The following is a 23,722-nucleotide window of genomic DNA, read 5'->3' as shown; positions in this document are numbered from 1 at the left end:
ACAGTTTGGACTATTCAATAATGTGTTTCCAAGTCTAATTCTGTTTTATGGTCTTTCCCCACACTGCACTGAGGCAAACCAGACCTTCTTTCTTTCTTTCTTTCTTTTTTTTTTTAAGATTTTATTTATTTGAGGGGCACCTGGGTGGCTCAGTCGATTAAGTGTCTGCCTTCAGTTCAGGTCATGTTCTCAGGGTCCTAGGATCGAGCCCTGCATCGGGCTCCCTGCTTAGCAGAGACCCGGTATCTCCCTCTCTCTCTCCTGCTCCCCCTTTGTGCTTTATCACCCTCTCTCTGTCAAATAAAATCTTAAAAAGAGATTTTATTTATTTGAGAGGAGAGCATGAGGGGGGGGGCAGAAGGAAGAGGGACAAGGAGACTCCAAGCAGGGAGCCCGACTCAGGGCTTGATCCCAGGATCCTGAGATCATGACCCGAGTCAAAGGCACTTCTACTGACTGAACCACCTAGGTGGCCCAATATCCTTATTTCGTTGTGAAGTTTATGCTATCTTTATGTCCACTGGCCACACACACTCATCTTTTTTTTTTAAGAGATGAGTGAGAATTAAATTATAGGTCTCAGGTACCTACTAGCTCATGGGAAGAGGGCAGTTTATAAAAAGTCACCTGGCCTTATTTTAAAATGGACATCACATGCCATAGCTTGGTCCAGGCAGCCTAGGTGACCTATACATTTTTTTGAGGGTCTCCCAGGCAGCTGAGTAAAGCCCACATTATTTTTTTCTACAGGGACCCTGAAGGTTTTGGTCTTCTAGACTTAAGGAATTGCCTTGCATATAGCCCCTGAAGAAATACTTGTTTAATGCAATGCTATCTATCTCTTTTCTTTTCTTTTTTAAAAATTTTATTTGTCAGAGAGAGTGGGCACAGGCAGACAGAGTGGCGGGCAGAGGCAGAGGGAGAAGCAGCGGAGAGACTGATGTGGGACTCGATCCCAGGATGCTGGGATCATGACCCAAGCCGAAGGCAGCCGCTTAACCAACTGAGCCACCTAGGCGTCCCTAATGTATCTGTTCTTTAACCTCTCCCTCTTCTTCTCATTCATTGGTTTTTTAAGATTTTATTTTATTAAAAAAAAATATTTTTTAAAGATTTTATTTGTTAGAGCACCAGTAAGAGCAGCAGGCAGAGGGAGAAGCAGGCTTCCCTGCTGAGTGAGGAGCCTGATGCAGGATTTGATCCCAGAACTCTGGATTGAGCTGAAGGGAAATGCTTCACTGACTGAGCCACCCAGGTGTCCCTAAGATTTCATGTTTAAGTAATCGCTTCACCTAATTTGGGGCTCAAACTTAAACAACCTTGAGATCAAGAGTTGCATGCACTACCAACTGAGCTAGCCAGAAGCCCTCTATTTACTTAATACCCACCATTAAGAACTTACCTCCAGGCATAAATACTGAGAGAGGGACTTCATTTGGGGTCAGCAATATAACAGTCACAGCAGAATTCACTCATCACTGGGCTTGGTATTTGGGATAATGGTGAATAAGACAGTGGACACTGTCTTAGCTGAACATACCGGTAAACCCAGATAACTAAAAAAACAGGAATGTTGAAGAGGAGAGCTGGCTGTGGGAGCATGATGCCTAAGAAAAGACAAGTGAGATGCCTCTCACCCACTGCTCAAGCCTAAGGACAAGTATCACACCTTGGATGGGCCGCATCTCTGCAGCTTCTGGCTCTAATCGGTAGCAAATCACTAGGGTAGGCCAAGTGAGGTCAGGATCTCTGATTTAATCGGGCAAGCCACTTGTCTCCCTAGCCTTACCTGGGAAATGGAGGTCATAGAAATGCAGAAGAACTGCCGCGAAAGACAAAAGATATTGCAGTGATAAGCCAGTGCTCAGTGAGCCTCAGCCTCTTCCTCGAATGTGGCCTAGCCTCTTTCTATTCTGGTTACCTACACAGATTTGTGAGGCTTAAAAACCAAACTTACAAGTTGAGAAATATCAGAGTGGGGCTGTTCACTTTTAAAATGCATCTTTCACAGGTTTCTCATCACAGATCCTATTTTCTAAGATACAGTGCCCTATTAAAATAATAGTATCCTGTCAGGAATGTATCCATTGCATAAAGCAAGCTTAAATTGTGTGCTCATTGCATGTTCCCCTCCCCCATTCTTCTTCAGTGTCTCTAGTTAATCAAAAGCAGATTTTCTGATAACCATTTTCTAATGGATTTTCTCAACATTTCCTCAGCGTAAGCTGTCTTTCTTCTTATCTTTTTAAAAATTTTGTAGCTATCTCATCTATAAAATTAAGCAGTATTTTAAAGTTTCATCCTTTGTTTTTTTAGAATAGAAAGTGGCATAGAAATCTAAATTTTTGCATTGCAGCAGTCCTTGTAGTGTAGGCAAAATGGCCCACTCTTATGCTGAAGCTGGAGCTCACTGCAAGATACTGGCCTTGATATATGCAGTGCTGTCCAGCACGGTGTAAGAATCACATGAGATCATAGGAGGGGACACGGTAAACTGTTACCCTCAAGTAAAAACTACAGAGCATCCTTTCTGTTAATGACTTTAGTCTTAAGACTCTGAGGAGCAAGTACTAACAGTACAGTTTAGGGTGCTCAGTTAACTGTGATACCCTTTTATATTAACCAGAAAATTGCTTTTTACAGTATTCTTTATAGAGTTTATAGCCCACCTGATGAATTGTCTACCATTGTGGAGGCAAGGATTTTCCAAGATACATGCGGACCTGAGGCTTACCTATTCTATGGGCACTGGGGAGGATTCATTATCACTGCCCATCCTCTGAGGCATTGCTATTTGTAGTAAAGGGCACTGAAAATACACATTGTCACATCTGAAATGAAATTTATATTATTCTAAATGTCAGGTAACTTGGTGTTTCTCTGTTGCTCAGCTCAAATCTCTGCTGGGTACCTTTTTGTCTGGAGATTCAACTTCTGGAATCTGAGGACTGTAGTCTAGGTATCATGTCATCTAGTCATGGCTCTTATCCTTGACTAGTTAAGGGACACCTTTTGGTTCTGTAGGATTAAGACTAAACACAAATCTTAAGAGGCAAGGGTTTTAGAACTCAAGCAGATTGTGGTCATATGGAAATTGCTTCCTTTAATGAATACTGAATGTGCACTAAAAAATTTGCCCTCATGGAGATTATATATGTATTTCTATATATAGAAAATAAATATAAAATATGTATTACATCTATAACAATATATTTTAAAACTTTATTTTACATATATATTTTTCATTCATATTCCTTGGGGAAGAAAAAGAATCTCTCTAGGCTTGCTTTTCATTAAAGTAAAGAACAAGCAAGTGAAAGAGCCTATTTATTCATTTATTTAAGTGAAAAGCCCGATGAGGTTCTGTTTCTTCCCAAAGTTTACTCTGTTCCTTCCAAGTTAGGACTTTCATGTCCAAGGGTGGCAGTATGTTGGCTGCCTTTCTCATTTTGGTTTAGTTTTTCTCACAATGTCAGCATTAGGGGCAGAGTCCTTCGCGTATGTGGTCTTGTCAGGGAGGGAGGTGGGCCTGAAGCCTTGCCCACAGACAGGACCAGCTGAGGCGGCAGGGGTAACAAGAATACATCACCTTTGGGAATCAAAATAAGAAAAGTAAAAATTGAGATTATTAAGTTCCCATTAGACAGAGCTGTAATTCTTAACATATCTTAGGCATGGACATGTGAACCAGAGTTTTTTTCCTTAGTGCTGGCAGGCAGAGGGCTCTTTAGAAATAACCTGGGTGGTCCCAGCCCAAGTTCCATCCTTCTTTCCCAGCCTAGGAAAGGTAGGCAAATGATTCCCAAAAGAACCTTGATTATGGTCTTCCAACCTAGTTGCCTAGGAGAAATGCTATTAGGGCATCTTGAGGCAGACTTTGTCTTTCCCTGGTTTAGTGAAAGGGTGATTAACTGTAAGGAGGTCAACCTTGAACTGTTTGGGCCTACTGACTAAAGCCCTTGCTTTGCTGTGAATCCTAGCACCAAAATCTCACTGCGGGGACTGCATCTTCCTTTCTCTTTTATAACTTCTTATAATAAGAACATTTAACTGAACCTAGATGTGCACTGATAGATAAATTCCTTCTTCCTGATTTACTTCACCTCTGTGTAGGGATCTGTGAGGTGGGGGATGATTCTTTGATCTTTATTGGAGAATTTGGTGGAAAAATTTCTCCTTCAGTAACTGGCATTTAGTGAGCTCTCCCTGCTTCACTCCTACTCTACTCTCCCTTTGAGGCCAAGCTGTGGAAAAATGTTTCAACTAAAACTTACACAAAAGAAAAATGAGCACCCACAGTCACCCCCACAAGACCAGGCTCTGACCCCAAGGCTTCAGAAGGGCAGACCACATCAGTTCCAGTTGTGTGGTAGGGCCAGTCATGAGTTGGCACCCATTAAGTCCTCAGCTATGCTGACAAAATGAAGGGCAACAGGCACTGAACAATTCAGCCTTAATCAGATGTCTGGCAGTCCCAGAGAGGGAGGCAGAAGCAAAACCTCCAGGATGGGGGTGGGGGTCAGCCCGTGGCCAGACCTTATAGGTACATTGCAGTTCTCCCCTAACACTATGTGCCTTGGAACCCCTGTACCACTTGCATCTAGGGTCTGGGTCTTGTGAAGGGTGTGGATATGCTCCTCTCCCCATGAACATGGCCTTTGCCCAAGCACTGGCATGGCAGGCTTACCTGAATGTCACCTTGTAAACCCATGGGACTTTATCTTTGGTGTGAACTGTGGGCTCCAGCTGACTGGGAACTGTTGGGCTTGATCCATCACCTATAGTCCCACTTCCCCTTAAACTACTTGTTTTCAACTTCTCAGGTGGTGAGACAATGACTCATGCTTCCTTCTACCTTTGTGTTTACCAAATTATTTCTAATGACTACATTCTACTTTTGTAACAAAACTGGAATATGCTCATCAGTGTCTCCAGAGGACTTGGAGCTTGAACTTTAGAGGTCCTCTGCTAACCTGCCGGCCTCCTGCCTAGGCCTGTGCATGTAATGCCACAGGTGTCTGGAAAGGAGTTTCCTAGTATTTGGATTTACATTCCAACCTTTGGAACTGTACTTGTATTGTTGCTCTTACAGCATGATCTGTCAGACTTGGTTTTGAGAAGGTGCCATGGGGATTGTGCTGTTCTCAAGCTGCTGAGTGCAAAAGAATATGCAGCCCATCAAAGAATCAATGTGTAAGGGCTAACAAAAGCCAGGGAGGGGAACTTTCTCCCTGAACAGATGGGTTTGTCAGCCTGTCACCGAGCCCTAGAATTGCCCTCACTGATCTTACTGGTTTGCAGAAGAACCCTTGTACCCAACCCTGGGAGAGAGATCGTCTTCATTCTAAAGGCAGCCTTTTCTAGAGAGTCTTGACTTGAAACCATAGCCTTACATACTCGTTCAGGTACAGGTCTATAACCATAACCCACTAAAACACAGCAAGGATTACTAATCCATCTTTTTCTGGAGGTGATATGGCCGAAGGTGACATGGGCTGAAATCTCTGATTCTTTTCCTATACTCTCCTCAGGATGTTATCAGGAAAAGAAAGTTCCAGTTCCTTGTGGTCTTTGTACTCATACTACTACAGTAACATAAAATCTCCCAACTCAGTTTTGTAAAATGACTTTATACAGAGACCAAATTTCTGCAAACCTCGCTGTATTTGATATTCTCTTAGTCAGGAGTGCAGCCAGTCCAATTCAGCTGGGGGCTCTGCTATTCTTGGCAAAAGGTCTTGTTTGTAACGGGGGAAGGGAAAGGGCAACTTACACCTTGAGCTTCAGACAGGAAGCAGCACTAAGAGGTCTGCCTTAAGTGCTCTTAATGTTTGCATTTTGGCAGCCTTCAAGACACCATAGAATCCTTCGGCATTCCAGGAAGAATGACAACTGAATGGTACAGGTTGATGGGCCTAAGGAGATCCTTTCATAGATAGGCTTTGATCCCCTCTAGACAAGTACCCAACCCAGTGGCTTTAAGGATCCCAATCTTCCAGAAAAGAATTTAGGTAGTTAACCTCCCTCCCCAAGAGACTATAGAAGCATCATACTTGCTAAGACTGTCACCATACAAAGACTTCTCTAACCAGCTAAAAGATTATTTCTTGTCACAGGGGCTCTGAAGTCTTCTCATACATATTATTGTACAAGTTACTGATAAAAGCCTCACATGGCCAAGCTTTACCACTCAACTAAGTGGCAGTTCTGACAGTCAGTCCATACAGGCTTTTTCACCCAAGGCTAAATCCTCCAAAAAAGAGGAAGCTTGGAGTTCCTCCTTCCAGGGTTCTTGATTTCAACCAGAAAGGAGCTAATGTTGCTGAGCTTGAGAAGTCATATACTCAAAAAGGTTTGCAAAAGACACAGCTAATTTGTCTTTCTGGCCCAATCTAAAAAAAGCCCTAGCCCATGCTATATATAGGAAATGTAAAAACCTCAAGAAGTTATTAACAAAATTTTAAACCAATACAGCTGGGGTTGAGGAGAGGTGGAAAAATTACTCAAAGAGGAATGGCACACATTTGTATATTCTTTTTCAAAGGACAGAGAAAAAAGTAAACTCAATAAAACTGTTCCTAATATCTTTCCTCCATGCCACATACTTGAATAACTAAAGAAAACTAATCTTTATTCCTATCTGACAGCAGTTTTTTCCTAACTAGATGGGAACTGAAGTAACAGAGCTACCATTTTGGCATAAGGCCCTTGCCTTATGGGCAATTTCTTTTGCCTTTAATAGCTTTGCAACTACTGACTTTATTTACATGATAATCCCCACATAACTGAGATTCCTCAGGGACTCTGCATTTCAAAATGCAACAGAAAGGAATTGTAATAAATACCACCAAGAACTAAAAAGTTGATCCCTATCTCTTAAAACCTGGGAGAACTGAGAGCTCAAAATACCTCAGACGTAACTCTAAATTGTACATTATGAGCCCTAGGGTTCTTTCTCACAAGTACTAAATAAATCAATTAAGTAGACAGGTACTTTGTTTACTGAGCACAAAATACAGGCACCTTTAATTTTTTCCCTACTACCTTCCACCTACTTAACAGGAGTAAGATTTTTTAGGTCAGTTTCAGAAGTTACTCATGGAACTTTCATTGGGGTGTGTGGGGGGGGCACAGACTCAAGAATATTTCCATGAAGGGGGGAAAAAAATTGGTCTATTGATAAGTCATAAGTTATAGTCCTTTCTATCAGAGGCCAGAAAGTGTACCTATATTAAAAAAAAAAAAAGAGAGAGAGAAAGAGAGAGAGAGAAAATGGTGGTCAAGAAAACTTTTCACTGGATAGATACCAGTCTCTACCCAAAGTCTAAATCAACTAAAGCATTTTTAAAAAATGAGAGAGACATATTTAAGTCTAATAGATTTTCTAAAACTGGACTCAATATCTTAATATTTCTTGAGGGATAGTCTACTTCTTGGCTAAAAGACCAGACTGTCCAGGTACAAATCCCAGTTCTATACTTGCTAGCTGGCTTATCTTCAACAAATCACTTACTTATTCTCTCTGTACCTGTATTCCTCATCAGTAATATAATGGTATCTACCTCACAGGATTACTCTAAGTCTGAATTGTGATCACATACGTTAAAGTGCTTCAAATGGTGTTATGCACACAGAGCATTCTATGTCAGAAGTACTGTTACAGAGGAAGTATTACAAATGCATTTCAGCTTTAGCATGAATCCAACTTCATACTGAAGTAAACAAGTTAGTTCTAGCCTCTTGCTGTAACAACACATTTATAAAGTCTACCTAGTTTAAAAGTAAACACTTTTTGTATGGTATAACCTTGTAAAAATTGAAGGTTTACATCTAGTACTCAACCAAAGAAATAGGAATCTGTTCCAAGGCTAAAGAAAAAAGTTCAGGAGTAACTGGGAGAAGATGAATCCTAAGAATTTTCTCCAGTGGGAATGTGGATGAGGTAGGAATTTTATGCATGTGTTGAATTTAGGACTTGGAGCTCAGCGACTCCCTGTTAAGGGAGATGTGACCCCCCCATAATTATCAATACTTGAAATATTTCACTTTTCAATAGGAAAAGGAAAGCATATTAGGATAAAAATAGCTTTTGAAGCAGCAACCAAATAGCATTTAATGAAGTAAGAGGGGAGTACTCTCATATCTACTGTATATTTTAAGAGTTTGTCACTGGATTAGATGTCTACAGGAACTACACTTTGTCTCAGAGCTGAGTATGAAAGCATCACATTTACTATGACCAAGAAGTACCTGTAAGCATCTCTTTTTTTGGCCATTCATTCCAGCAAATGGACTCTTATTTGTATGAAAAGCTTCTAGGATCATACACTGACCCAAAATTTTGCCAGGTAATAGCTTTTAAAGGGAAACATCAGCACTTATCCTTCCAGTGTTAAACTTGGCTTAAAAAATAGAAGCTGTAGATACTGCAATCCTCGTCTTCCAATAGAGAAACTGTTAGCTTACTAAACTAGTTAAGAATAGGACAAGAAACTATATTGGGGTTACTCAAATAGCTGTTTTAACTACTAGAAAGACTACACAGGTGGTTCAACAGAATTTACTTGTATATTTTCCATTTTCTGTACTATTTGAAGGCATAGGATAGCTTTGTATTAGCTTTCTACAATACTGTGTTTTAAATTTATCCAGTAAACTAAGATGCAGTACAACTTTTATACAACTTAGGAGATAAAAAAAAAAATCTCCACAAGAGAAAGAAAGCAACTCAGCAGGCCCTGGTATTAAAACATTTTTCCAGAATAAACAGATATGCAATTGCATTAAAAGGCAGTTTTCAAATATTTTCAGTTACACCAAGATTCCTTCCAAATATCTGCCTTGCTAAACCAATGCAACCGATTCTTACTCAGTTAATAGTGGGGCATGGATTTTGGTAAATGTTTATGGTTTTACTTTCTTCATTATCAAAAATCTTTTAAAGTGCTATCAAGCAGCAAATAAGTTGCATTAGTTCTCTGTTTCCGGTAGAGGTGCCAATTCCTCATGGTAGAGGTACAAACTGTGAAATTGCGAAAGGTACAGTTTAACAGTAAGTAGTGCATGAAAAACAGTAACACGTGGCCTAAATACAGAGTTGGACAGAATCAAACCAGTTATGTCTATAATTGCTCAAGTGAAATGGATATAGTTTCATTCAAACATTTAAAATAAAGTCTGAAATTATAATTGGTGGTTAGAATCAAATTTGAAGAATTTCTTGATAAAATATAAATCTGTTCTTTTGAAATTGGAAATGAAACTATTAATTGATGGGAGAGCTAGAGACTTATTAACCCCTCCTACACAGATAAGGAAATAAGTGACAAAGTCTCTTGCACTGAAGTTATGTATTTTAACAGCTTTACATGTAATATTCATATATAAAAAACTTTAAGTGCTTTTCTCCAATTTAAAAATCTAAAGAATTCAAAAATAAGGCATTCAATATTTGAAAAAAGTACAGATTTACAAAATGTGTATTATTCTGTCATGAAAACTCCACACCAACATTATACACTTGGAAAAAAATACAAACAGGATATATTACAAATTTATGTAAGCAATAACTTAGTTCACACCATGCAATAAAAAGTACATTAATCAAGATACACAAGCTTTTGTAGGTTCTAAACTGAAGGACTTTTTTTTTTTTTCTGCAGAATCCTTAAAACCTGTGGCACTTAAAATTTGTTAGCCTTTCTACTGAGAGGTAAATTATACACAACAATGATGAAAAAAATTAACAGACCAGTTGTCTATTATGAATCATTCCAGCTTTGTTCAACAATGGCCGAAACTCTTTTCTCATATTCTCGTTTGTTTTCCTGATAAAGCTGTGCTGCCTGGCTATTGGCTGGACTGTTTGGATTTGGTTCATCCAGCAGAGACTGGAAGGAAAGAGAAAGGAAAAAATCTGTGGAGTTATTCTTTACATTAACATAGGTCAGATACCGAGCATACAGGTTGTACAGAAAACCAAATTACTCAGTAAAGAAATGGCAGATATTAGTGTATCTTCTGTATTTTCAGGTCTTAAATACTTTCAGAAATGGCTTGATCAATTCAGTAATTTCCTCCTGCTAGAGAACTGAAACTTCCAAGACACATAGTACTCAACTGCCTTAAAACGTCTAATTTCAAAGAAATTAGGAAAGAATATTCTTCAACATACTGAACTATTAGCCAAGAAATAAAAAGCTTGATTTGGTTAATATACAATACCTAGAAATAGCAACTAACATTTTCCGAAGTTAAACTCTATTTTTGTGGTTACAAATGTCTGACAGTAAGTTGGATAGAGAATCTTGTTTCATCAAGAAAACATACACATCTAGCAGCAACGGAATGAAATAGGGAAGCTGAAAACAATGTTTATAAAACATGATAGGAAAAGCTTTAAAAAAAAAGGTCACAAACCAAAATTTTCCTTCTGCTCCTCTCACATCCACATAAACTAAAACATCCCTCATTCCACCTCTCCAAAATTGTCATTCAAGGTCAACTCTGAAATAATCTGCCAGTGTTTTTGGCAAATGGTAACACGATCTCTTCTTTTTTAATAGGATTTCTTGGATAGGCTATCATACTTAATGATTCTCTGCACTTCAGTTTCCTGAGGTCCCTATGGTTTTTCTAAGCAATCATCTTTCCCTATTTCTTTTTTTTTTTTGGATTACTAATCATGTATTGATAAGAGGTTTTTCTTTCACTATTTCTAAGAAGTATTTTCCTTTTCCACATCCTGTAGCTATGCTGCATGGGCATAAATACCTACCTGTGAGAACACTTTATTTACACAAGGATCAGGAAAATGACTGTGGGTTTGATCCACTGTGGTCACTAACAAAAAAGCAGACCAGCTGTCTGCAAATTGTGGGGTTTTATCCAGGCTATGCCATTGGTTACCTGCTACTGCTCCTGAAGGAGCTGCCTGTATCCCACAGAATCTTGAAAAAAATGATCATGCAACCTAACACACCCTTACCTGAATTGATGTTAAGATAGAAGATACATCATATGTTGGACTCCATCGATTCTGAAGGATATCTAAACATATGCTACCATCAGCATACACTGCAAAGACAACACTAAAATTGGTTACCTATTAACTTTATCATATTTAACAGTTAAAAGAGAAATCTTTACCACAAACAGAATGCTTGGCCCAGTCAGAAGTTCTGAACATTGTTACCAAACCCTCCTGTCTCACAGGAAAACCAGTGTTAAAACTAAGGTCTCTTATTTTGCACCTTTTCATCAGGGAACTTTGTCAGAGTTCAATTTTTTCAACACCCACCTTATAGCCTATCGGTTTGAATCTTCTATTTCTAAACTCTTTAAATAAAGCTCTTGAAAAAAAAAAAAACCAAACACCTTATTTTTTGACATCATAATTACTCTCCCAGAAATTATTCCTAAAAGAAATAAATGTAGACACATGAAGTTTTATTTATAGGAAGAGTTCACTATGATACGATTTATAAGTGTTTATATACTGTTTATGGACCTAAAGAGGTGACTGGATAACAGTACATTTATATAATCAATACCAATGTAGCCAACAGAAAAGATACACATCTACCCTCTGTTAACTGATACAGAAAGACATCCACAATGTAGACCACCTTAATAAGTTTTCAAATTTTAGAGGAAAATGACATTTTTTACAAAATGTTTTAAGTATTTTCATTTGAAGTATAATTGTTTTCATTTGAAGTCTGTGTAGTTACAAAAACATTTGTAAGACTAAATGCCAAATTTAAGTCCTGGTTCTAAGTAACAGGATTCTTGCATTTTATGATTTCTTTTATAATGAGAATGCATTCCTTTCATAATCAAAAAATAAAAATCCAGTGATTAACACGTTTAAATTCTAACATTTGGGAAGTTTTTTCCCCTCTTGAACTGATTATGTGAAAATACAACGAACATAAATTTTTACCCTCTTGTGAGACTCTATGTCTACATGACGTATTTCCAAAAGTAGAAATGCTACATTGACAAGGATAAATGCATTTAATGTTACAGATACTGCCAACTTTGGAAAGCTTCACTGAGCAAGCCTGATCATCTTACATAAAGACAAGAGTAAGTAAGGCTTTTTGGGAGAGAGGAGGCAAATTATACTTAAATATTGTCATTTCTCAGGGCTCTCTCTATCCTCCATCCTTTTTCTTCTGGCCCAGTGTACACCCTCAGGGTGATGTTCTTCACTCTCATGGCCTCAATGACCATCCATGTGCTAGCTACTTACAGTTACTAGTTTTAGAGAGCCTAAGTGGGATGCCTGGGTGGTTCAATCAGTTAAGCAGCTGCCTTCGGCTCAGGTCATGATCCTGGGTTCTGGGATCAAGTCCCACAATTTTCAAATATTGATTTCAAGTATTTATGCCACATTAGGCTCCCTGCTCAGCAGGAAGTCCACTTCTCCCTCTGCCTGCTATTCCCCCTGCATGTGCTCACTCTCTAATAAATAAATAAAATCTTAAAAAAAAAAAAAACAAACAAAAAAACAGCACAGCTTAGTGTCTTATTATCTATCCCACAGGAACATCAAACTTAGCGGGTCTAAAAAACAATTATCACCTCTGTAAGACCCATAAAAGTACAAAATGATTTTTAAAGTTTTGAACTAGTAACTATTTCTAAGAAATAATCCAAAAGTAAACCAGAAATCAAGCATCCATCAACTAATGAATAGATAAACAAGATACAGTATATATCCAAATAATGAAATTTCCTTCAGCAATAAAAGGAAAGGAATACAATTACAACACAGATGAACCCTGAAAACTATGCTAGCTGAAAGCAGTCAGTCACAAAAGACCACATGTATTACAGGATTTCATTTATAAGAAACGTCCAGTACAGGCAAATCTACAGAGGTAAGAAAATAGGACTGCCTAGGGCTAGGGTGCTGGGATAAAGGGGAGTGATTGCCAACTGTCACAGAATTTTTGGGAGAGAATGAGAAAAATGTTCTAAAATTGATATGGTGACAGTTGTACAACTCAATGTACTAAAAACCCCTGAACTGTAAAATTTAGATGAATGAACAGCATAATATATGAATTATATTTCAAATAAAGATGCTTAAAAAGTGTATCAGAAAGTTAATAAAAAAGTACCAGTAAAAGAAAAAAAGGGAAACCACTATTACGAAGGAGTAAGAAATAATCAAATACACTGTTTCCCCAAGGATGAAAATACCATACCTCCATACACAGAACCCCTGGCACATTGTACAGTCTTTCCCACCTTCATTTACAGAGCCTTCTTACTACATTGTGGGTCAATTCAGTAGTAAGTTTTTGATTACAGTGGAATAAATATTAAGTGACTCCTTCTGAAAGTAAGTTAACTGATGGGGAAGACCATATTTAAATGAGCCAAGGTTACAGAAAGGAAAGCTTAAATATTTTGGAAAGTCTTTTGTACAGTAATTTATAATCCAGGAATATACATGTATTAGAAGTAAACAGGAAATTATAGAAGAGCAGATTTAATTACAAAGAGTCAGTCAGAAATCATGGAAAACAGGAATAAAAAATTTCTCCAGGGGTGCCTGGGTGGCTCAGCTGGTTAGGCATCTGCCTTGAGCTCAGGTCATGATCCCAGAGTCCTGGGACTGAGACCCACATTAAGCTCCCTGCTCCTCAGGAAGCCTGCTTCTCCCTCTCTGCCTGCCCCTGCCCCTGCTTGTGTTCTCTGTGTCGAATAAATAAATGAAATCTTAAAATGTAAATAAAAAAATTTATTTCTCCACATAAAAATAGGAATGATAGAAAAAATAAAAAACTGTACTTAAAAAAACCCTTAAAAACGTACGAACCTTTGACCCAGTAATCCCACTTCTAAAAACTTGTTCTATAATAATATTCATGGTTATTTGGGAAGATTTTCAAGAATGTTCTAAGTGCCAATTAAACTTACAAACAACCTGGGGCACTTGGCTGGGAACCGAATCTTGATTTTGGCTCAGGTCTTGATCTTAATATTGTTTAATATTAAATTATATTAATATTAAGTTATTAATATTCAGTTTAATATCATGAGATAGAGCCCCATGATAGGCTCCACCTTGAACATGAAGCCTGCTTAAGATTCTCAATCTTGGGGCACCTGGGTGGCTCAGTGGGTTAAACCTCTGCCTTCGGCTCTGGTTATGATCTCATGGTTCTGGGATCAAGCCCTGCATCGGGCTCTCTGCTCAGCCAGGAGCCTGCTTCTCCCTCTCACTCTCTGCCTGCCTCTCTGCCTACTTGTGATCTCTGTAAATAAATAAAATCTTAAAAAAAAAAATTCTCACTCTCCCCCTCTTTGCACCCCTCCCCCCGAACTTGCACTCTCTCTCAAAATAAAAAATATTTTTAAAAAGATTTTATTTGACAGAGATCACAAGGAAGCAGAGAGACAGGTAGAGAGAGAGGGAGAAGCAGGCCTCCCACTGAGCAGAGAGCCTGACGGAGGCAGGGCTCGAGCTCAGGACCCTGAGATAATGACCTGAGCTGAAGGCAGAGGCTTTAACCCATTGAGCGAGCCACCCAGGTGCCCCTAAAAAATAAAATCTTTAAAAAACCCTGAAAATCACCAAAAACTGGACAGACTGATTATGGTAACCTCACAGAACATTTATGCAGCCATTAAGAATGATGCAAAAGAATATTTAATAAGGAAAGATATTCACAGTTCATAAAAATGTTACTTAATTACATACAATATGATCTCAATTTTGTACAAGCATTTATTTGTACTTATTATTTTTAGATTTTATTTATTTGAGGGGGGAGAGAGGGAGGGGGAAGAGATCACAAGGGGGGAAAGGTTAAAGGGAGAAGCAGACTCCCTACTGAGCAGGGACCCCAATGTAGCTGATCCCAGGACCGTGGGATCACGAGGCAAGCCAAAGACACTCAACCAAATGAGCCACCCAGGTGCCCTCTTTGTATTTTTAAAAGATTTTTATTTATTTATTTATATTTGATAGAGAGATCACAAGTAGGCAGAGAGAGAGAGGGAGGAGGCGGCCTCCCACTGAGCAGAGAGCCCGAGGCGGAGCTTGATCTCAGGACCCTGAGATCCTGACCTGAGCCGAAAGCAGAGGCTTAACCCAGTGAACCACCCAGGCTAAATTTTTTTAAAAAGCTAAATTTTAAGCAAAAATTTTTTGGTATCCTTCTATTTCTACAAATAAATAGTATTATTTTAAAATCAAAAGTATTAAGACAAAACAACTTTACCTGAAATTTGGAACCTTCTAAAGATTTTAGGCTACAAAAACGTAGCTAATACTGACATGGAAGCAACATCCTGAAGTGGCCTGTTGCAGTAAGAGTTATGGGGCAAGGCCTAAAAGGAAGGAAAGAACTCTTTCCCCCCCATCATTTATAGAGTATAATAAAATGTTACTTACCATTTGGATGAAACATTTTGGATAAAAACCTAACAGTTGGTGGTTTATTTGGATACTCTTCAGAAAATTCTATTACTAGTTTAAAAGTACCTAGATAGAAAAAAAAAAATCAGAATAATTATGGTAAAGAAAAGCATTACTTTTTAAACTCTTCATCAATGAATTCCCAACCCATACTGGTTTTTGTACAACCACACAAAAAGTAATGTCAATTCTGGCTTAGCACATAAAACATATGAAATATACTTTGATTTACGTTAGACTGGTAACACACAGCACTGGCAAGCACTTGGGAACACACACTTTCATGTGCTATTGGGTGGGAATGTTAAACTGCCATATTTTTGGAAGGCAATTTGGCCCTAGCTACTGAAATCTAAAATGCACATTTGGGAAACTACAGCTAGTTTATTATAGCTTAGAAGGGGGTATGCCAAAGGATTTTAAGAAGGGCTAACTACCACATGACAAAGGACTTCGATCAGAGGCATGGACATCACTCTGAAAGGTCTTTTCCATCCCCTTACAAATCCTTTCACTCAAATATGCCAAGAACCAGTAAGTATTAATGTAACTGCCTACTGTGGTTATAGTCCAACATGGTACATACACTCTTGTAAAGTGGTATTTTATGGTCAGTACAGACAGGATTTTAAAAAAATTATGCATTCTAACAAAGTCAATCTGTTCACAGCGTACAAAGTAGAACTCTCAACTCTAATTCTATTTTGCAGAAATAACCATTATTACTGGGGTTTTCTATGTTTTTCTAGATTTCTATCCTGTTTATTCACTATCCAGAGTTCTTTTATTTTGAGGACATCCACCTGAAGGTTGGAGAGGTGTTCTACCTACAACCCCTTGGACATACTCAGTAAAATCAAGACTTATTCTTAATGAAGTCAATAAAAAAGTTTAAACCATTCCAGATGTCTCTAGAAGGTTCATCCCGTTTTCAACAATGTAGTTTTAAAAAACAAAACAAAAATCCATTCTTGTATTTATTTTATCCAATATTTTATCTATATATTTGGTATACAGCCTCTACCTTTTTACATTGTTTTTGCTGCTGGAAATCTGGGATTAGGGAAGCCAAAGATATACACAAAATCAAAAGTGGTTATCTATTTCATACTCTGAATACATCAGAGTTGTTATGAAAAGTACAGTTAAATAGTGAAGATAGTCTTTATGTATTTTCAAAGTGTACATTTTAATTTGCTTTAATTAAAAAAACTTACTGTAAAAAATTTCAGCCCACACAAATATGAACAGCAATTTTCAAGTTTTTTTCTGCCCACTTTATGGAGTCTCAGGACCCCTTTATATTCTTATTCCCAAACTTCCAATGGGAAGTCAACTGAAGGTGAAGCTGGGAAGGGACACATATGACAGCATACCATTTTACAGATTTCCACCAAAAATGAAAAATAATTTCATTTTTAAATACTGGCTCCTCAATAACTAACTTGCAAAAATTCCCAATTTTTAACAATCTGTTATGAATCAGTACAAACTGCCTCCAGCACACTGCTGAATGTAACTATCAGTATTTCTTACACTAGACATATTTAACTCATGAATTTTTTAAGTAATTTCTATGCTCAGTGTGAGGCTCTAACTCATGACCAAGATCAAGAGTCACGTGCTCTACCGACTGAGCCAGCCAGGCACCATAACCCAGAAAATTTTTCCAAATATTCATTCATTCATTACTGTAAACTCACTACACATTAACTTAAATGACATTTAATGAAAAGTAATGTGTTTCCCCACCAAGTTAGTGAGAGGCTTAGCACTGTCTCATATTTTTGCAATTCTCTTTAATGACTGGCTTAAGAGAAGACAGCTGGACTCTCTCAGCTGCTTCTACATTTTATCAGTTGCAATATGCTGTTCTGGGAGGAGGCTGAAGAAAACAAAGTCTCACAAAAATATGTAAGTGAAAAAAGTATTTTCCTATTTTTTTCAGATAATTGTAAATATTCCTTTTTGATTACTATAGTAAGAAAGTGGTAGGTTTTTAAGGGTTAATTGCAATGTAGAATCTGAAATCACACACATTTTTGCATCAGTTACACCAAAATCTGTTACAAGCTGCATAAATGTCTGATTCATCCCTAATTTTCTATTATACACTGGTCATTCAGAAAATATTGGTTCAATGAATGATACAATTGTTGTAAACCTTGGGGCATTTCATTAAATACTATCCAAAAACAAATCACAATTAGGTAATACCACCTACTGATGTTATCCGAGATGTCTTGAAGTACTGGGAAAGGTTACTTTATCAGTAGCAACAATACTGTCACTTTCCTTGATCTAACTAACAGCTCACTTCAATCACTTGAGTATGTCTGCCAAACAGTATGTCTGCCAAACAGTACGTCTGCCAAACAGTCGAATCTAAATTATCAGTTTGTCTCTCATTCATTCAAGTAAAAATGTTCCATGAAAATAAGTTTAAGTTGCAACTCAAACAACTGCAGAAGTGCTTTTCCTCCAGAAAATCATTACAAGAAGTGTTTTATGCATACTTTCTGCTTCATCACACAGAATATTTTAAGAATGTATACCCAAGGGTCAGAATGGTAATAGTATCTATTCTTCAACAAGAACATTTATTTCTTTTTGCAATCAAGACAAAAAAATTTTAAGTGAAAGTGGCAGTTTTTAAAAATGCAAAGAACATGGGCACCTGGCTGGCTCTGTTGGTGGAGCATGAGGCTCTTGATCCCAGGGTTGTAGGTTTGAGCCCTGCACGTTGGGTATAGAGATTACTTTTACCCCCCCCTCAAAAAAAAACTAAACTAAACAAATTTTAAATTCATAAATAAATAAATAAAGCGACTATTAGTACAGTTTAGAGCCACTGTGTTGATCTGGGCCAGGATACTAAACTACATAGGTCCAGTTTTAGCAACTTATGTTTCTGTATCACCAGTACAAATGCTGATACAGTAAAAAGGGCAAATGTCTTAGTGTTGGTGTAAAGACAGTTTTAATTACAAAGAATCCATGGAACAGTCTTAGGGACTAAAAGAAGGGGTTCATGGACTACCCAAGAACCCCCTATATGCAAAAAGCTGAAGTCCTTAAGTACTTCTCTTCCATTCCTTATCCCCACCTTAGTGGTAACCACTTTGAAAAGTGTGTTCATACAACCCTTTAATACACACACACTTGCATCCCTGTATTTGGTAAAAATGTAATGCAACATGTATCATTCTGAAACTTTGTCTCTTGAGTCTTATTTCCAGATCTACCTTACTGTTTATTCCACAATCTAAATACATTATAAATTTGCTAAACCATTTTTCCCTATTAGGCATTCAGGTTATGTCTTTAAAAACAGCACAATCTTTTTTTTTTTTTTTAAAGATTTTATTTGACGGAGAGAGAGAGATCACAGGACAGGGCAGCAGGCAGAGAGAGCAGGGGAAGCAGGCTCCCCACTGAGCAGAGAGCACGATGTGGGGCTCGATCCCAGGACCCTGAGATCATGACCTTAGCTGAAGGCAGAAGCTCAACCCAAAGAGGCACCCAGGCGCCCCTACATTTAGTATCTTTGTGTAAGTATCTTCAATGGGTTAGTGTTCTAGTGCCATTTTGATCATTAAAAATCTGTTCAACAATTCTTAAAACTTTATGTTATAATTAAGGAAAATCTAAGAACCTGGTTAAAATCAATGATGAAAAGCTCAATTATAAACATGTATCAGAACCAGTTTTCCATTTTTCTGGCTCTTGGTGAAAAACTAAATTTAAGAGGCAAAGGATTCCACAGAATGTTAACTATTTATGGGTATCAAAAGTAAGCTGTACATGCAGCTACTGGCAGCTATGTTATCTTTTTTTTTTAAGATTCAAAAAATTTTTTATTTTTAGGTAATCTCTGCACCCAATGTGGGGCTTGACCTTACAACCCTGTGACTGAGTCACACGCTCTACTAACTGAGCCAGCCAGATGCCCCAGCTACATATGTTTAAGAACAATTTCAGTTAAAAAACAAAAAACAAAAAAAGCAATTTCAGTTCAACACTTTATCAACATAGATAACAATGTTAAAAAAGCATGATTATCCTCCTTTAACCTACCATCTAGCCCTATAGTTCTACAGCCAATTACCAAAATGACACAAAGAGCTGACAATGAAGATGGTCAAGCTGATGTGGAAAGAAAAGACCTTTATGAACTAGAAATTCTCAGTAGCATTATTTAGTTTTAATTTGACCTAATAACAACAGAAAATAGTTTTAAGGTAGATATGTTAGTATTATAATTTCCTACTTAAAAGCAATGTTCTAATACTACAGAAAACATAATTGAGAATGACTTACCATCTTCAAAGGGTGTCCCTTCTGGTCTGAAAACGAAAAGATTTCTGATTAAAAGATGTTTCATTCTGCCTTTTCCTGATTTTTTTTTTTCTCTCTCCTAAAGTAGACTTCAAGCCCAGTGCTGAGCCCAACATAGGACCCAATCCTAAGACCCTGAGATCCAAAATCTGAGCTGAGATCAAGAATCAGCTACCCAACTGAGCCACCCAGGTGCCCCGTTTTTTTGATTTTTAAGAGTGGAAAGGATAAACTCAAACAGAGAAAGAGGGGCTCATTTTAATGACCTGTGGAGTTTTAAGATATTGTTTAGTATTATCCTAGCCCTATATTTTTATAGACACAGGTATAAGGAGTAACTATTTTCTAAGTTTTCATGTTTTAGCACACAATTTTAGCACACAATTCAGTTCATAAATACCAACCAGTCATTTTGTAAATGTGTATTCTTAAGAGAAAAATACTCGTATTTTCAGTTTACAACAATAAGATAGAAATACCCTTTAAGGTAACTGTACCAAACCGAAGTGTCCTGCTTCCCAACAAAGCAACAGCTCTGTTCAAAACAGCTAGACAGAACTGACTGTAACGAAGAAACCTCACTTTCTTTTGCTTAAATCTTTTCCCTGCCTCCACATCCCAATTTCATCTTTCCTAAGCAGCACCATCAAGGTTCAATTATTTTTTGCAAGTTAGCCTGAATTTAATATTTAATATAATCTCTTTAGAATAAACTAACTTTTCACTACTATTTAACTTGTAACTAATTCAATGGCAACTCAGAATTCCACTTATGAAGGTGTTCCTTCCTTTAAAGTTTTAGTGCAAACCCTAGTTTTGGAAAGCGTGAAAAAAGAAAGACCAAGCCCAGAAAAACAGAAGAAAAGGCGTAAGGAAATTTTAAATCAGGAAGCATATACGTGGGGTGCCTAGCATGTAATGTGGTTAAGCAGCCAACTCTTGATTTAAACTCAGGTCATGATCCTAGGGTTGTTGAAACTAAGCCCTGTGTAGGGCTTGGCAATAGCTGTGGAGCCTGCTTGAGATTTTTTTCCCCCTCTCTCTCTGCCCTTCTGTTCCCATCCCCCAACCTGCTTCTATTGGGGAAAAAAAAAAAAAGAAAGAAAGAAAGAAAAAAAAGAGCAATTCTCACAATATATATAATGTATTAAGCATTTTTTGTTAATTCTTGCCACACTGGAAACTCTGAGCATTTTTTTATTCTTAGTCGTTTTGTATTTTTAAAAGAATGAAATGCAAGCATAAACATTTTGGTACATTTTGTACAAAATAACTTACCCTTTCTTTTTAGTTTCAAATGATATTTTTAATCAGGTAAAACCCAGCGATTATAAAATCACAGGCAGTAACACCAACACAAATTTTACTTAACTGCAAAAACACTTCGCAGAATTTTTTTAAAAAATTTGCAGCTTTTGTAAGAGTCCCTGATTCCACTTCAGCCTCTGCCTAATTGACACATTCACTTTCCTTAAAGAATTACTATACCTATCATTTATCATTCTACTCACCCAAATATAACTGCATTCCACTGCATAATGTTGTTTTCAGATGGTGCACCACTGACACCCACAGGTGGGTCCTCTTGCAACCTAGAAATCCACAGTAGTAATTTTCAAAGTTGAACATTAAGGTCACTACGCAGGCCAAAGAGAACCGTTATGGACTATTCTACCTACTTTGACACAAACTAAGTCATTTCCTTGTTCTTGTGTTGAGGTGGACTAAACCATATGACTTAAAAATCAATCAACCACGTATATACTTATTAAATACCTCTCCAAACTGTCTCAATTCCAAAGAGCTTTGGACTCAATACTCTCTGATTATGAAGGTCAAGATGTATCTTTGGGAAGTGATGCATACAGACTGCCATTAACAGTAAAAATTAAAAGCCCCAAGTGCAAAAACCATTTTCACAGACCATCTTTTTTGCTGCTGTAAATATGGAAAAGGCGGTCTGTGTGAGTCTAAACCATTGCTACCAATGCAACATGGCCACCAATCCCCCACACCAAGGCAAACATTAAATGGCTGAAAACACTAATATTCAATTTAATTAGCAAACTAGTTTTAAGCAGGAGAGTAGCTTTAATCCATTTGCTTCAATTACCAATAGCTTTTAAAATAATCAAGCCTCAGTTATGTTTTTCATCTGCCCCTATTTTAAAGATCTGCACTACAGCTAAATCTACCTCTCCTATCAGTTGACCCGATACAAGGCTACCTTCCAACATCTGTCACAATCAAATTCTCATAACCTGAAAACCCTTGGAAAACTACCAAAGGAGCCCTGTGGAGATGGGCAGTAAGAAACCAGAGCAACAATGGACATAAACTGGAAGTTTTATTACATGGCTTTCACTCATCGGAGTTAACATGAAATTTGATTTTAAGCTGGAGAAGACAACTTTTGCACCAAACAGAGCATCTCCTTGCAAAGGCTGTCATTTCAACAGAAAAATAAACGAGACTCTTTATACACATATCTGTATGTAGTGATTGTCATAGGACATGATACTTTGAATTAGGCTTTTCAAATAGTTTTCAGTCAGGCTCAAACACATCAAGCCACGACAACTAGAAGCCTTTAAAGAATAAGGCTGCTTCTCGCCCACCAAAGGTAAACGGCTAATTACAAATACATTCAATGATAAAACTGCCCAAAGCCCAAAAGAACGGCCTCCAAATGCCTCACCTATGCCCTTATAATGGCGAAGTTGAAAGGTTACTTCCTGAGCAGCTAACCTAAGTTTTTATACTAGATATTTTGTCTCAATCAGGGCAGATCTCTCCAGAAAAACAAAAACAAACCACACTAAAAAATGTGCAGTGGATCGTAATGCTAAGTTTTCTCATTTTCCCCCCGTACCTCCAAGCATTCAATCAAAGGTAAACAACTGAAAAAAAGTCAATTCCTCCTCACTAACCCAAGCACCACCTAACAAAACCCTATTTTACAAAAGGAGGCCCAGGGAGTATCGGGTTAGCGCCAGTCTCCAAGAAGGCATTTTTCCAGACTTTGGAGGCTATAGATAGGGCTTTAGACATCAGGCCACAGAGCTGAGTTCCAGAAGGCACTGGCATCCCGGGCTGCCAGCCCGAGTCCCAGGTCTCTAAGCCAGTTCTCAAGGTCCTTTCGGGCGGGTGAGGGAGAGTCGGGTTTCGGAAGATGGGTTAACAACCTCCGGACCTCGCGCAGCAGACCCCACCCTCACTGCAGAAAGAATGGGAGGGGCGCTTTTCGCCCCAACCCGGCCCCTCAGCGAAGACCGCAGGGCTATCCGGGAAAACTGGTGCAGCAAGCAAGAAAAAAGATTCTGCAAGGATCGGCTTCTGGGGGACAGGGGCGGACACGACAGGATGCAAGGGCGCAGAGATGAGGCTTGAGCTCTAGGGCCAACGTCGCGCAGCTGACCCAAGTGGGCAGCGGGGAATCCTTGGACAGACCACAGCCATCTTTCTACCTCTGGGGGCGGGGGGCGGTAATCAAAATTTCTTGCGTCGGAAGAATGAGCAAGCAAGGATGGGGGAGTGCGAATGCGGGTTAGGACTGGGCTTCCGTCGGTACCGCTGGGCCCACGGTCGGCCCTCATAGGGTTATGAGAGGAAAATGTCCCGGATCCCCGCCCTGCAGCCCCACAGCTATGGGGAGGAGCCTTCAACCAGGCGAAGATGAGGGCCCTTACCGCTTGAAATCCCGCATGAGCCTCCTCCGGGCCGGAGTCGACATGCTCCCCAGCTGCCCCGCGGTCAGTCTGAAAGAAAAGAGTCCCGCGCAGCCCCCCCACCCCCCGGCGCGGCGGCCGAATCACTGAGGGTCACCGCCGCCGCCGAGGCTGCACAAACAACCCTGCAATGACGTCTCCCTCCGCCGCCTCCAGATCCCTCCGCCCTCCGCCAGTACCACGGAGTGAGGGGTGAGGGAGAAGGGCACGGGACGTA

General features: G+C 38.7%; 1 protein-coding gene across 3 annotated transcripts; it reads right to left on the bottom strand.

The window, feature by feature from the left end:
* Window positions 1-100: 100 nt before the first annotated feature.
* UBE2B (ubiquitin conjugating enzyme E2 B) lies at window positions 101-23,652 on the bottom strand. Of its 3 annotated transcripts, none has more exons than XM_059174587.1 (7): window positions 23,467-23,652; window positions 21,289-21,369; window positions 19,760-19,785; window positions 15,416-15,505; window positions 10,988-11,076; window positions 9,752-9,890; window positions 101-3,589 (listed from the first exon to the last, which is right to left on the bottom strand). In XM_059174587.1, exons 1-6 carry the CDS (start codon window positions 23,508-23,510, stop codon window positions 9,762-9,764), a joined length of 459 nt encoding a protein of 152 aa, XP_059030570.1. In that variant the 5' UTR covers window positions 23,511-23,652; the 3' UTR covers window positions 101-3,589; window positions 9,752-9,761. The 3 variants fall into 3 exon arrangements, with proteins under 3 accessions (XP_059030570.1, XP_059030571.1, XP_059030569.1); XM_059174588.1 differs by lacking the exon at window positions 101-3,589 and adding an exon at window positions 6,512-7,226; XM_059174586.1 differs by lacking the exon at window positions 101-3,589 and having other exon boundaries at window positions 8,550-9,890; window positions 23,467-23,651.
* Window positions 23,653-23,722: the final 70 nt, after the last annotated feature.

Source organism: Mustela lutreola, chromosome 5 (genome assembly GCF_030435805.1).
Source record: "Mustela lutreola isolate mMusLut2 chromosome 5, mMusLut2.pri, whole genome shotgun sequence".
Taxonomy (NCBI): Eukaryota; Metazoa; Chordata; class Mammalia; order Carnivora; family Mustelidae; genus Mustela; species Mustela lutreola.
Note: the sequence above shows the minus strand (reverse complement) of the source record. Positions and strands in the feature narration are given on the sequence as shown.

Bases quoted from the DNA above. Each gene is read 5' to 3' on its own strand.
- UBE2B (XM_059174587.1), bottom strand. From the start codon at position 23,510: ATGTCGACTCCGGCCCGGAGGAGGCTCATGCGGGATTTCAAGCG. The intron at 21,370-23,466 runs GTAAGGGCCCTC...GTGGATTTCTAG, and splicing joins CTCATGCGGGATTTCAAGCG to GTTGCAAGAGGACCCACCTG. The intron at 9,891-10,987 runs GTAAGGGTGTGT...CTTTCCTTCCAG, and splicing joins CTATCTTAACATCAATTCAG to TCTCTGCTGGATGAACCAAA.